We start from the raw sequence: 15,112 nt of genomic DNA on the forward strand, positions 1-15,112 counted from the left end.
CTCATATTTGGGAAGGTTTTGGATGTGTTTCACTGGCTTTGGTGGAAACCTTGAATGTTCTCACAGTCTATTGCTCTAATTTCTGATGCTTAAATTGGTCCGAAAACCCTGACTTTTCTGGTCATTAGTTTGAACAGGGGTTTAAACAACATCATTAGGGGATAATATGGATCCAATTACCTTGAATATGCTTGAAGACTTTGGATGTTGTAATGAATTAAATTTGGCTCTCTGGGGAAGGATTAGTGTGATAAAGATGACTACAAATTCACACTTTAATTTTGCTACACAGATGCTCCCAACAGACAATTCAGGGAACTATCATTTCCAAAACACGGAGAGCATTTAAGGGGTTGTATATTTCTTTCATCTAAATGAAGGCATAACATTTAGCAACTGTAATCAATGAGCCTATGTGAACCAGAGGAAGAATGTGTTGCACTCTTCATCTTAGAGGTCAGTTTTCAAGTCCTAAATTATCAGTGGACTAGACAAGTGTTTATAATTAAGCTGAAGTTACCCACCAGTGAAGTCCAAAATAAAATAATAACAGCTACTTACTACAAAGTATTGCTGTGAAAATAAAGAAGGATATATCAATAGGCTTATGACTTACAAGCTTTTGCTCCTTGCAACAGACATTATTAAAATGTTTAGTTCAAAATTCATTCAGTGAAATGAATATAAGTAAAGATCACTTAGGTGTAACCTACTGCACCGAAGTACAATAACAGATGCTTTGTATGCATTGTTAGGTAAGAGAATACCTTATGAAGCAAGTAAGCCAGCTTTCCCATTCCTTTCAATCAATATTGTCACATTGTGAGTAATATAATCTAACAAGCATTCCCAGTTCCTCAAATTCCCACACTTTCCCACACGTCTTTCCAAGGCCTTTATAGATTTCCAGACGAAATGAAGGTCAATCTAGATGAGGCTTTTGGAGATCTGTGATTGGATCTCCTAAGGGGCAGGTGTGCATGTGTGTTTTAAGTTAAAAGCAGTTTCTGGCAGAGATTGGATAGGAGCTGTGTTCCTGAGAGAAACTTAACACTTTCCCCTATACTGTTTTCCCCCATTTAAATCCCCTTCTCCCTACCCAGAAGCTGCTATTTGTCCATGAGGAAATCATACAAGTATCATGTGTATAAGTCAAAACTGACAGTACAAAGTCAGTTTTTGACTTACAAAGCCATAAATAAATCACTTACAACCTTTTTCATGTGCCTCATTGTGACCCGTAAGATGCAACTCTCTTAAGAATGACATCCTTACATCAATTTCAAAGAAAGAGCACTTTAAAAAAGAGCCCTGTGGCTTATTAATCACGAAACTCTATTAAGGTTTGCAAAAACCTCAAGCCTTTTCAGGAAACAGTTTAAGAATTCTTAATTTGGGGCTGGCATTTCCTGTTCTTGGTCAACTTGTTCCTACACTTCACAACTTTTATTACAGCGCAAAATAGAAAAGTAAGCAAATTAACATTAACTGATGTTATAATAAAATATATTCATTGCTTTGACAAGTGAAACAGAACACAGCAACACTATAGCCCCCTTCAGACATTACAACTAGGAGTGAAATAAATACTTCTACATGCATTGGAGCCCCAATAACACACGGGTAGCCCTGTTGTATCATAGCACACACTACTGCAGTCATTGTCCATAAGTTGGAAGCAACCAGAATAGTGATGGTAGGCAGAGCTAGTGTATGCCTCCCCTATTCTCCTCCTGTGTTCACCCTAACTTTAGTGTCAGAAGAGGGCTAAAATTATAACTTATGAAGACAGAAGACACATGCTTTGAAACCAGTGTTTTGGGGTTGTACTTAGCTAGATAAGGGTGAAAAATATGTGCTTCAGTGCTCATCCAGATTTCCTTTACTGCTGAATTTATAGGCATAGGTCTGTGCTTTAAAGTTCTGTGTCCAAGTGTTATTTTTTCTCCCTGGCACATTCCTTGCAAAAACATGCTCTTGACCACAGGAAACCCAAATTGTCATTTGTTCCAATTCACCATTAAAGAGTGGGTTGACACGGAACAGGAAATTGTGGGGCAAAAGGTAAGTGTGGGTGAGCTCTTAATCCAGAAAAGATGGGGGTGATGGTTTCAAAACAGAGTGTTCTAACATATGTGAACATAACTGTAATCAGTGAGAGATCTCTAGCACCACAGGAACCTTTAGGGAACCTGAAGATGCTACCGAAAACAGTATTGCTACTGGGAAAATGATAAAAATACATACAATTCACTTCCTTTTTCATACACACACACACACACACGGAATACACGGCATGTGTGTGATCATCAAATACTTTATCATATAAAGTACTGGCCATCATTCACATTTAATTAGCATTTATTGAAAGGTTTACATTACCTTAGCTATATAACACACATAACTCCCGTTCAAAAATCCCTCACCTATTGCCAACAGACAATAAAGAACTCTGTATTGTGGCATGCCGTAGCACTGAGAATATAGTACCTGTAGTCCACAGAGTCATATATGGCACTCTCATTTCTCCCTAAGTACAGTGGTACCTCAGGTTAAGTACTTAATTCATTCCGGAGGTCTGTTCTTAACCTGAAACTGTTCTTAACCCGAAGCACCACTTTAGCTAATGGGGCCTACTGCTACTGCCCCGCCACCGGAGCCCAATTTCTGTTCTTATCCTGAAGCAAAGTTCTTAACCTGAAGCACTATTTCTGGGTTAGCGGAGTGTGTAACCTGAAGCATATGTAACCTGAAGCGTATGTAACCCGAGGTACCACTGTATACAAAACTCACTCTGCTGAATTTTTCCAAGTACTACAGTAACAATTCCCCTTTCCTCCTCCTTGTGGCTGCCTGACAAAGTCTCCAGCTAAGGAATGCTTGACTACTTCATTTGTATTGGAGCTCTTGAAACACCACAACCAGTGCTGGAATTGCATCCATGATTGAGGTGGTCCTCTGGACTTCTGAGACTTCCTTGGAGACAGCTCAGAAGCTGAGAACAGTGGGGAATGCACAACCTAGTACCTGACAGGAGTGGGGAGGCAGCAGCATATCTGAGCAATATTGGGATAGTTGTATTGGCTACCAATTTGGTCATGAGACAATTCATCCTGTTTTATAAAAACATTTAGGACCCAGCTCAGAATTTCTTCATACTGAGAAATCAGGCCTGTGTCATGAAAAATAATGATCTCTGCAGTAGCAAGAAAAATGTGACACTACTCTCTTTTTTTGCCAAATTTTTAAGAACCATTAATTTATGCAACCCATTTTGGATGTAGACAATAAATATACATATTATCATACATACACACACACACACACACACCACCCCACAATTTTAGTATTAGAATATATACAAAACTGAATCAAGCTTATGAACATGGGATAAAACGTAAAAATATATAAATAGTAAATAAGATTATGAATATGAAATGTTTATTTAAATTATTACTTTCCATACTTAATATTATATATATTACATCAGCATATAATCGAACTCTGTTTCAGCTATTTACGACTGTTTTTACGTATTCTATGAATGACTTCCATCTATTTACTACCCTTTTATACATGCCTTGCTTTCTTCTCGTTATTCTTGAGGATTGTTTCTGCATTGGATAACCAAGTATCATAAAGCAGAGCAAGAAATATGTATGTCAGAGCAGGGAGGGGAAATCTGAAGCTTGAAGATTTTTATCATCAGAAATTATATATTGCACAAATATCATTTGGGGACAAAAAGTCGTTCATTAGTGAAATGGGAACACGTTATTAATCTCCAATGTATTAAACTGACTTTAAAGGGAAATTAATCAAGCATCTATACACAGAAATACCCTGAGGCTTTTATCGATCAGGAATGAGGAAAGTGCGGCTGACGGTGTTTGTGCTTCGTCTCATGGAAAGACAGAAAATTGAAGAAAGCTGGGTGGGATTTGAAACACTTTTTAAAAGATAGGTTCAACCTTAAAGCACACCTAGGCTAACCAGGCAAATATAGGAGTATTACAGGGAGATGTATTAGAATAGATTATCTACAGAAAAACATACCTGGCTAAATTGAATGCATCATCGATCAAACCCGCACGATTACTGACAGAGATTACCTGTGAGGGTAAAGAAGAAAAATTGAGCACGTCAGGATAACACAAAACCAGGAGGGATTTCAGAAATCACAAAAATATTCAGGCAATATGCTGAAATGGGCTTACCTTATGGTTCCTCATCAGCTGGTCAATTAATAATCTCCAATTTCTAATGTCATAGTTAACCCTAAAATAGCCAGTTTGATTGATGTTCCCCAGCAGCCAGTTTCCCTCATTAAGGGAAGCAATCCTGTGATGCTCTGCAAAGAAAACACAGGGAGGGAGGGAGGAACTTAAAATTACTAGTTCAAAAAGTTTTAACATTTTATATTGTACCTAGAATATAATTTCCCAGCTTCTTTCAGCACAGTAAAATGTTTTAATTTGAACAGGCTACTTTAATTTCTCTCATAAAACACTGTAAATGAAAAATTCCACTCTTTCAAGAGGACAGTTACAGATAGGTAGCCGTGTTGGTCTGCCATAGTCAAAATAAAAAAATTCCTTCCAGTAGCACCTTAAAGACCAACTAAGTTAGTTCTTGGTATAAGCTTTTGTGTGCATGCACACTTCTTCAGATACACTGAAACAGAAGTTGCCAGATCCTTCTATATAGTGAGAAGGTGGGGAGGGGTATTACTCAGAAGGGTGGTGGGAATGGGAGATTGGCAGATAGCTGAGATGAGCCTGTTGACGACTCTTAACGACTGTAATAGGTCTTACAGGAAAAGGCAAGGGGTGAGAAGGTGAGAAATGGCTTAGTCATGTATAATGGGATAAGAATCCAATGTCTTTGTTCAAACCAGGTCTCTCCATGGTTTTAAGTTTGGTAATGAGTTGCAATTCAGCAGCTTCTCTTTCCAGTCTATTTCTGAAATTCCTTTGTAGTAAAACAGCTACTTTGAGATCTTGTATGGAATGTCCTGGGAGATTGAAGTGTTCTCCTACTGGTTTCTCTGTTTTGTGATTCTTGATGTCAGATTTATGTCCGTTTATTCTTTGGCGTAAGGTTTGGCCTGGACAGTTATCAAGAGGACAGTTATTGATATTAATATCCAGATAGATATGGTTTGGGCTGACTATAAAAATGCTTTTCTAAATTTGCAATGGAAATATAGAATGCATTTAGTATATTTCCCCCCCTAGAAAAATCTGGTTATCCTGGATGCTACTAACAAAAACTGAAGCCCAAATGCTAGTTCTTTCTACCAACAAGATTTTAATAAACTCCAAACCAGGTAGCTGGCTTTAATTCGGCTTAGGACAAAATTCCTACATTCATCTCTGATGTGATAAATATGTTACAAGATAAAGCTCTACCTCATCAGTTTCATGTGGTGAATATTATTTTATAAATGCACCCTCAAATGGTGACAGCTAGTATTTATCACATCAGGAAGCTTGTTAGTTCTCAGTGTCTACCACTGAGGCGGCAAAGACCAACTGTTGCCACGACAGAGCTCATTCATGAAGAATGTTCACCACATGAAACTGATGGAGGAAAATTATATCATGAGGACTTAATTGCATCCGAAGTGAATAAAGGAATTGAACCATAGTCACTAAATCGGCTGGACAATGCTTGCTTAATTCTAAATATCCGATTTGTGGACCAAAGTCAGGCTGGAATGCAAGGGAGAGGGAGCCTTTATGACATATGGATTGCAAACAAGATGCAGTTCCGCTGTGAGTTGATTTGTTGCACAAATTAACCTCACCCACACTATATGCAGCCCAAGTATAAAGTCAGGCATAGGCAAACTCAGCCCTCCAGATGTTTTGGGACTACAACTCCCATCATACCTAGCTAACAGGACCAGTGGTCAGGGATGATGGGAATTGTAGTCTCAAAACATCTGGAGGGCCGAGTTTGCCTATGCCTGTATAAAGTGATAGAAGAACAGAAGAGCCCTGATGGATCAGGCCAAAGGCCCATCTAGTCCAAAATCCGGTTATCACAGTGGCCAACCAAATGTTTATGGGAAGCCTGTGAGCAGGACCTCAACACAACAGCACTCCTCATTCTTGTAGTTTCCAGAAACTGGTATTCAGAAGCATACTGCATCTAACCATGGAGACAGAACATAGCCGTCATGGCTGGAAGCCAGTGAAAGCCTATCCTCCAAGAATTTGTCTAATCTTCCCTTAAAGCCATCCAAGTTGATGACAATCACTACACCTTAAACTATGTGCTTATATGAATGAATTCTTTATTTTGTCTGTCCTGAATCTTCAACATTCAGTTTCATTGGATGGCCATGGGCTCCAATACTATGAAAGGAAGAAAAACAAATTTATATTAGCTTTTCCCACAACATGCAGATTCTTATATACCTCTATGATGTCCCCCTTTTTTTCTAAACTAGAAGTCCCATCTTTACCTCATGGGGAAGTTATTCCAGCCTTTTGATCATTCTGGTTGTGCATTTCTCAACCTTTCCCTGTTCTACAATATGCTTTTTCAGCTCAAGCAATCAGAACCGTACACAGTATTCTAAGTCTGGCTATACCATAGATTTATGTAACAGAGTTATGATATTGAAAGTTTTCTTTTCAGTCCCCGCTCCTAATTATTTATAACATGAAATTTGCTTTTTTTCCCACAGCTGCTGCATACTGGTTCGTCTAAATATTCATTGAGCTATTCCCAAAGTCTCTTTGGGGCATACCCTTTGCCTTAGTGGTTAACAAAGAGAGAGTGAAAAACAATCATACTACACAAAGACTATTAAAGACGGTCAACACCATGATTTTATCCCTGCTTTATTCAAATTTCTGCTGCAGTTTCACAATTTCCCTTTCAGTGTTCTTTCACCCATGTTTTACTCAAACTTTTGCTGTAGCTTAAAACCAACACTTTGCCCCTTTTAGTGGGGAAATTCACTGACAGAGAATTTCCCTTAACCCCCCCATCATTTACTGCACATGAGTTTCTTCCTTTCCCCCCTCCTGTTTCATGCACCCTTTAGAACCTTTAGAAAAGACCAATGAAAACAGTTTGATGCTGGACTAGTAGTAAAAATATAGTATACAGAGATACAGTGGTACCTCGGGTTACATACGCTTCAGGTTACAGACTCCGCTAACCCAGAAATAGTACCTCAGGTTAAGAACTTTGCTACAGGATGAGAACAGAAATTGTGCTCCGGCAGCGCGGGAGCAGCAGGAGGTCCCATTAGCTAAAGTGGTGCTTCAGGTTAAGAACAGTTTCAGGTTAAGAACAGACCTCCGGAACGAATTAAGTACTTAACCCAAGGTATCACTGTATATAAAAGTGCAGATTCATTTATTAATTCGCTTTGTCGGTGGCCCCAGCTTTCTGTGCTTGTGTTTTCTATTGTTAAGTGTTTTCAAAATGCAGTAAACATTTTACACACATTAACTGATTTGTTTTTGGAACTTTTAAGAAACCTACAAAAGGTTTTTAAAAATCTAAAGTCACCGTAATTTTAACAGAATCCAGTCAGAGTCTGGAGCAGTTCCAGGCCAGGTTTGATGGAAAAGACCAGGAGCCAATGTTACAGTCCAGACAAGCAGCAGGAAAAAAATTAACTTTTATTTTCATCCAGACCTATTCCTGCAGTTCAACAGAGTCCTAAAACAGCACTCAACTCAGCAGACCTAGAACCCTTTCTCAGCCACCCCAGAAGCCCAGACATTTTCTTTCCCCAGAGTTCTACTTAGTTTTAACTTAAATGGATAGTAACATATCAACTAAGGCAGGCTGTAAATTGACATAATTAAGGCAGGATAAAATTATTCACACCTGGGTCTTGAGGCTGTTGAAGTGGGCCTAATGTGTGCTCCAGTTTGTTCTAAATAAAATGGTTTGGTCACCAAAAGAGTACATCTTCATCGTTCTGCACTCAGTCATAAGAACATAGAATTGTAGAGTTGGAAGGAACCTTGAGGGTCATCTAGTGTCCCCTTACAATGCTGGAATCTTTTGCCCAATGTGGGGGTCAAACCCACCCACAACTCTGAGATTAAGAGTCTCATACTCTACCAAATGACCTATCCCGATTGTCTCCCCAAACCAAACTGTCTACAACATTCAGTACTCTTACACAATAAATTATTCCAGGTCAAATCAATCTGCAAGCACTATTTCCAGCAACATCTGTATCAACAAGTTGCCAGATTCATAGGATCCGAAAATAAACACATGTCCCAGCTTGCCTTTCTATAAAGTCACTCCCTCTTCTTTTTTAGCATAATTAATTATCCTATTTAGCCCATCAAGCTTTTAATGAGTGGTAACTGCTTCAGGATTGGAAAACACATTTTTAAAAAAGTAATCTTAATGATCCTCTTTCCCATCAAAGCCCCCCACAAAAAATGATGTAAGTAAACACACACACACACACACACACACTATTGTCTGGGGGTGCTCACCTACACAAATAGGCACTTCAGTAAAATTTAAATTCAGTAAATCAAATAAAAATAGGCAAACAGCTAATTGGGAAAGACAAACAGTGCCTTGGAGCTTAGTTTAAAAGTACAAAATGTCTTTGAGATGGGAAAGAATGTGTTGGTTTGAATTTTTTGGGGGGTGGGATTCTTTTTTAAAAAATGCTTGACATTCTGCAAGATCCAATTCGAAGTATTGCAACAAATGACACCTCACCCCCCAAAATTAACCTACTGAAATAGAAAATAGGAGTGGGACAATATCCAGAAGTAGATTTTTGTATGGAAAGACAGTGAACTTTGCTCAGTTCTGGAACTCAGAAAAAATCCATGGCTCCTGAATTATTTCATTCTAGGTGCTTGTCTTGTATACTAGGCTCCAGTAAAATCTTTGTTTCTGATTTTATTTTTTTAAAGTAGATTCTACAATTCTGAAGTCTGCCCACCTCCCTTCCAGTCCTTTACCGAGAAATGAATATGGCATAATGACAGTTGTATGCATATAACCTTTGTAGATTAGATCAACTGAATATTGGCCACAAACTATCTAGAGTCTAGCTACCTAGATTCCAGACTATTTTCATACATGTTATAAAGTAGTATGAAAACCTGCCAGTCAAAGATGACAGCTTCAAAACACCTATTTTATCACTACACATTTCTTTGATAAAGGAAAGCTACAGCAGTATCTTTAAAGAAAAGAAAAAGAAAAGTGTTTCTGTTATCATGGTTTTCAGTAAGTTTTCAGTAGAATCACAATCCATTATTATTTTTTAGATAAGGGCATGATTATTTTGACCTTTTCCTACAAAGGAGAGTAGGAATCTTTTCATGTTATTCTAGTTCAAATAAGTAGGAGGTTATTGTAAAGGTTGTCTGATGAATGTTCTTCACAAAGTTCTATATAATTTACTAGAATTTTATGTCTGAGCCTTTCCCAACATTTCTATAGATCGCGCTTTCTTTACCAATGCCTCTCTGGTGTGCTTACTTCATTGAAATCATGTGCAATTTCTCTAATTATCAGAAATATTTACTGAAAAGTCACGTTGGCAACAAAAGAAGGTCTTTTATCCAAAAATAATATTTATCCTATGCATAGAATTGTTGCAAGATATAAATATCTAATATTGGTGACTAACTTTTCTTTGTTATTTTTGTTTGTTCAGAATATGGAGGGTGGTTTTAGAGTATTGTCTGAAACTTCGTTTATCAGGACATGAATTCGGGTCCATTTGTGCTTGCAAAAAACATGCATTCTAGAATACATAGGCATATAGCTTAGTCGTTTTCTAGCAGGCAAACACCTTCCAGAAGTGTATGAAACAAAATGACTTGTATTTTGGATGTTGGAAGGACAAATGCTTGCTGTTACATTTGATAAGCAGCTGACCTACCACTCTTCATTGTACAGGGACAACTCTGTAAACATTAGGATTGTGTATAAACTCTTAGCTACAAAGCTGTTTTTTTGAATTTCCACAACCCAACCCTACTCATCTCCCTTACAAATGTAAGATGTTACATTGTATGTAATTCATACAAAACTGTTGTTGTAGGCTTCATGAAATGTAACACTGAGAACCCTACATGTGTGTAATTAAGTTACTGCATGAGAAATATTTTATTAACCCTTTCGTGCAGCACTCCATGATATCAGCCATATGGTTCAGGAGGACCCCGACTCTTAGCATAGGCACCCACAACCTTCCGCTCCAACCTATAGTAATTTACTCTTTGGTCAGTTGATACATGTACAGTGCAAGTGCGTGCACATTTACTCAGGAGTAGCTCCCACTATGTTCAGGGGGGCTTAATTCCTAGTAAATATACATTTAGGATTAGTGTTAAAAATACTATAAAAAATGCTGCAAGGTAAGTGTAAATATAATTTATGCATTTTGAGTTCACTACACACTGATGCAGTGGCGTACAATACTCTCTGTTTAAAATGAATCTAGCCTTTCAAGTAGTAAACACATACAGTCGTACCTTAGTTTTCAAACGCCTTGGAAGTTGAATGTTCTGGCTCCTGAATGATTGAAAACCAGAAGAGATTGTTCCAGTTTTCGAACATTCTTTGGAACCCGAACATCCAAGCTTCCTGCAGCCAACCAGAAGCCGCTCCTTAGTTCATGAACATTTTGGAAGTCAAACAGACTTCCAGAACGGATTCCGTTTGACTTCCAAGGTTATTTATTAGTTATTTATTGCATTCGGGGGGGGGGGGATTCTGCTTGATAAAAATCTTACAGAAGAGAAGATGCTCTTTCACAAGATTCGGTTTCAATCACCCGTCTATCAAATCCCACAAAGGGAATGCTTCCTTACGCCTTTTCATTCATTACTTAATTAAATAAAGCTGGGGCTGGGAGTAAAGTGGGGAAAATGAAAAACTGTGGCAATAGGAAGCTCAAAGGAGGTAGAGTTTGAGCATGATCCCCTGATGTCAAAAGACCTTTCAAGTTGATAATGCTATGTGCTTTTACAGTACAAAGCTTGCAGGATGTGGAACCTTGCACCAGCAGGAAGTCCTTCTGGGAGTCTCTACCTATAGGAAGTGATGCCCTGGTGTTTGATATATTCTGGTGGTGGTAATATACCGTAAATGGGCTGCTAGTGCTGATTCAAGGAGGCTGCTTGAGGCCTGAAATTGCTGAAGACCACCATGTAAAAGCGTACCACAAATTTTTCAATCCAGCCACTCTCAAAAAAAGAATGCGCTCTTCAAAATAATAAGGGAACCTTTCTAAATCTGCAAATGTTAAACTACTACTAAATGTGGTACTGCAGATGTTATATTGAAGAAAGGGGAGGTGAGAATTTCAGTTTCCTCTAATCTCCTTTAATATTTGTGAAGTTTCAGAAGAATCCCACACCCAAGAAGGCTCTCACAATCAATATGTTAACATTTCCAAATCTGCTAGCAGGACTACCACACTGACTACCACTCCTTACCCAAAGGTAAGTAAATTTCAATAGAAGCTGTATAAAGGGTATTTATTAAACATGCTTGGTTATCCATACAACACAACTGTCAGGGAGAGTAATCCCTACAGACCATCCTTTTCCCATACACTTGGTATATCTTCTATTAGAACCTAGCAATCTTATCATAAAGTTATAACTATGGACATCTAAATACCCCTCCCAACAAAGATTAATAATTCATTTTTGTCGCTTCTGTTCTTTTACCAATTGGGCACTTTTTACCACTCAGTAAAGGCTTGCGGGACTTCTCACTTATTACTGGGCTAGATCAGCCAGCCATTTGTTCTATTTGTTGTATACACTGACTAGCATTTAAAATCACAGTTGCTATTGATTTTAACTTTGCTCATACTTAAGATCCCATGGTCCTTTCTAACCCACTCAGGCTATCTGCATCTTGATTAGCATATAAATGAAGTTAAAGGAATTGCTCATGAATAAATACTGCTTCCAAATGAATTAGTTTTATTCACAGCTTGATAACTTCTTATAAACTTTCTTAGAAATATATATAATAGTTGATCAGTGACTGCTGTGATCCTAGTTATTGTTGGCTTGTTTTTTTTCTTGATACCACCAGTGAACTTGAATTCTGAGAATGTGAAATATGTATGGATTAAGCAAATGAGGGCAAGGAAAAAAGACAAAGCAACAGATTAACTGAAAGCATCAAGGCTGGCACCAATATGATATAATAATGGCCAAATAACCTGACCCAACCTTCTGCAGCCAAAGCCATACCTTATTCATTCAATTAGAACGTTTGTATTCTTAGATCTCACTTATACATGAGAGGACACAATGAGATATTATTACTACTTAATGGTCTGTTAAAGAGCAAAAAGACACTCAGACTAGGTGATTGCTTCCTTTCACCTAACTTCACTGAGGAATTTTTTTTAAAATAACTTTTCTATGAAATGAGTTCAGTTTTTTCTTTTTTTCCACATATGGGAAGGAAATTATTATTATTATTGTTGTTGTTGTTGTTGTTGTTGTTGTTGTTATCATAATTACTTTTATTATTATTTGTATCTTGCCATTCGAACAGACTGTGCCACTTCAGCTACGATATAAATTTAGTAGCAAAAATGAGAAAAACAGCAATGAGAAGCAGCACATACCACTTGCAAAATGAGTTTCCTTTCTGTTTCAGAGTAATACAAAAGCATAATCTGAAAGTAACACTAAGCATCATGGAATTGATTTGTTATTACAGCTATATCAGAGCCTAAAATGCCTGGACGTGGCAAAAGATGGTTGTAAGAATGTGAATGTCATAAAGCCCAACATCCAGTAACTATGTTAAGGCCAGTAGAAGCTCTTTGGGGTATCAGTGGACAAGGAAGAATCAGCAGTTCTCTGTAGCCTTCCTGGACTAATAATGATGTGGATTTTTATGAATTTTAGACTACATTACACTGGTCATGAGCTAGGTACATTATATTGTTTTGTATATTTATTGCCCCAACTATATTTTATTCAGTCTCTGAATTAAGTGAAATAAGTTTCATGTAAGAACTCTGTACATGGGGTCTAATATAGGATTATGAGTTTGTGGGGAGGAACGTAGGCTATAAGTGAGATACTTCTAACCTGTAGATCCAGCAAGTGTTAAAATACAAGTCAGGTTATCTTCCTGTGTTGAAGTGATAGACTGGGTGATGGGCCATTAAGGAAACAGAAGAAAGGAGCTTTGTGTGAGATGGCAAATGGGTGGCGCCCCTCTCCTAGCTCGTGGTTAGTTAGAAGACAAAGCCAGAGTTTAGAGTTGAGTTGCAGTAATGTGACCTGGAAGTAAAGCAGCAAACTAGAGAGAGCAATGTCTGATTACTGTTTGACTCCAATAATGTAGCTACTGGAGAAGTAAGACCCCTTTTGGGATATTAATGCTGTGAATCCCTCTATCACTGGCTTAGGTTGCATATATGTGTAAATAAATAAAAACACCACAGTCTTCACTGTGCCTCATTTTCAAAACGAAACACAAACCCTCTATAAGCATCAACTATACTTTATTCAGGGTCTGGATTAAGTGAAATGAGTTGCATGTAGGTGTTCCATACATGGGGCCCAATATAAGATTTCACCTTCCTCAGCGTATCTCTGTAGTCTAAAGCCTCTTCAATTTATTCTTTGACTTTTGTTAAAGTTAACAACACTCTTCTTTCATTTCCTCCTTTAAAACAAAAATGTCTTTCTTACCATTCATTTTTCAGCAGCAGGAATAAAGTTTAGCACAGCTAATCAATGTCCTAAGATCAATTGTGAAGAAACAGTTCAGGGGAAAAAACACACACATGAATGCTTTATGAGATTCCACTGGGAGGAAAGTTTATTTTTACCTGATTTGTTAGACACCCATATAATTGCCTCTGATGAGATGTGGCTCGTATTTCCTACTGCAATTGTTAATGGGATCTGCCACAAGTAGCTGCAAGACAAAGGAGGGCGATCTAAGAACAAAAATACTGAACTGGTTCTTCTCACTTTACAGCAATCAGGGATTACATCAAAGGAATCAAACAATTTCAGTAGTAGAGCAAAGATGTTGATTCGAATGTTACTTTGCCTTTCAAATAAATTTGCTATTGGCAACAAAACAATAAGAATGTCATTCATCTTTCAAAAAGACAGTGATGCCCCCTTTTTTTACATACTATCATTACAAGATAGTTTCTAGTAAAAAATAAAGTTACAAAACAGAGGAATGATTTCCAATAGTAAGAAGAGTATAACTGAAATTAATTTAGGGAGAAGATAATCTAGAGCAAGCATATGCTTTGGTTTTAGTGACAATATACATTTCTACTACTGCCATTTTTAGTATCTTCTTAAAGGCTGCTGACGATAAAATTTTATCCTCAATTGCTTACAGCCTTGTATAATTATTCGTATTTCTGTAAATCAAGTGTAAAATGCTACAGTTTATACCCATTTTACACAGATGTAACATACTGGTGAAATCAAGCTCTAGTTTATGAATAGTATAAAATTCATACATGAATAATGGACCCAAAGCCTTATGCAGTCATTTGCAACAGGAGCTGCTTTATACTGAATACCCTTTTTAATATTTGACGTGGTTTCTGGAGGATGATGTACACTCTATCCTCGTAAGTAAAAGTTAAAAAAGAACATATCCAGCCACAGTAGTTCTTCTCCAAAATGTATCAACCAAAGTAAGGGGCCATACACACAATCTTAAATAGTATTGCAAATACAGTTGTATGTAAGCATACAGATGAGGGTCACCATTTCGGATTTAAGGAGATTGTATATGTCAATAGGCGGGAACAAGATTCTCAGCAATGTTATCTTGGTTGTGAGACCTGGAAGACCTGCTCCCTGCTTTGCAAGCCTTTTCTACCTTGCTTGGGAGTGCAGGGCTCTCAATGATCCCTGCTACAAAAGCTGAGGCTGCTGAGCAGACTCTTGGGAGTTTTCGTTGGGAAAGGGTTTCTTGCTGTGATCTATGTGAAAATCATTCAGTTTTGTTCAGTTTTAATGTTTTATTTATTGTTTATGACTAATTGTGTTATGTTGTAGTTAGGTCTTTTTTCATGTTGCATGCCACCCTGAGCACGGTTTGAACTGTGGAAAAGTGGAATACAAAT

At 37.7% G+C, this 15,112-nt stretch overlaps 1 protein-coding gene across 2 annotated transcripts in view; it reads right to left on the reverse strand.

The window, feature by feature from the left end:
• Nucleotides 1–15,112, reverse strand: part of TRHDE (thyrotropin releasing hormone degrading enzyme) — a 210,400-nt gene that overhangs the window by 24,614 nt on the left and 170,674 nt on the right. For both annotated transcript variants that reach the window (XM_081211937.1, XM_081211936.1), the window contains 3 exons: nucleotides 13,841–13,929; nucleotides 4,218–4,351; nucleotides 4,057–4,112 (listed from right to left, as the gene is read on the reverse strand). In XM_081211937.1, coding sequence (XP_081068063.1) covers nucleotides 4,057–4,112; nucleotides 4,218–4,351; nucleotides 13,841–13,929 — 279 coding nt within the window. The remainder of the gene's footprint in view (nucleotides 1–4,056; nucleotides 4,113–4,217; nucleotides 4,352–13,840; nucleotides 13,930–15,112) is intronic.

The sequence above is a fragment of the Podarcis bocagei genome (genome assembly GCF_964188305.1).
Source record: "Podarcis bocagei genome assembly, chromosome: 10".
NCBI classification, from domain to species: domain Eukaryota; kingdom Metazoa; phylum Chordata; class Lepidosauria; order Squamata; family Lacertidae; genus Podarcis; species Podarcis bocagei.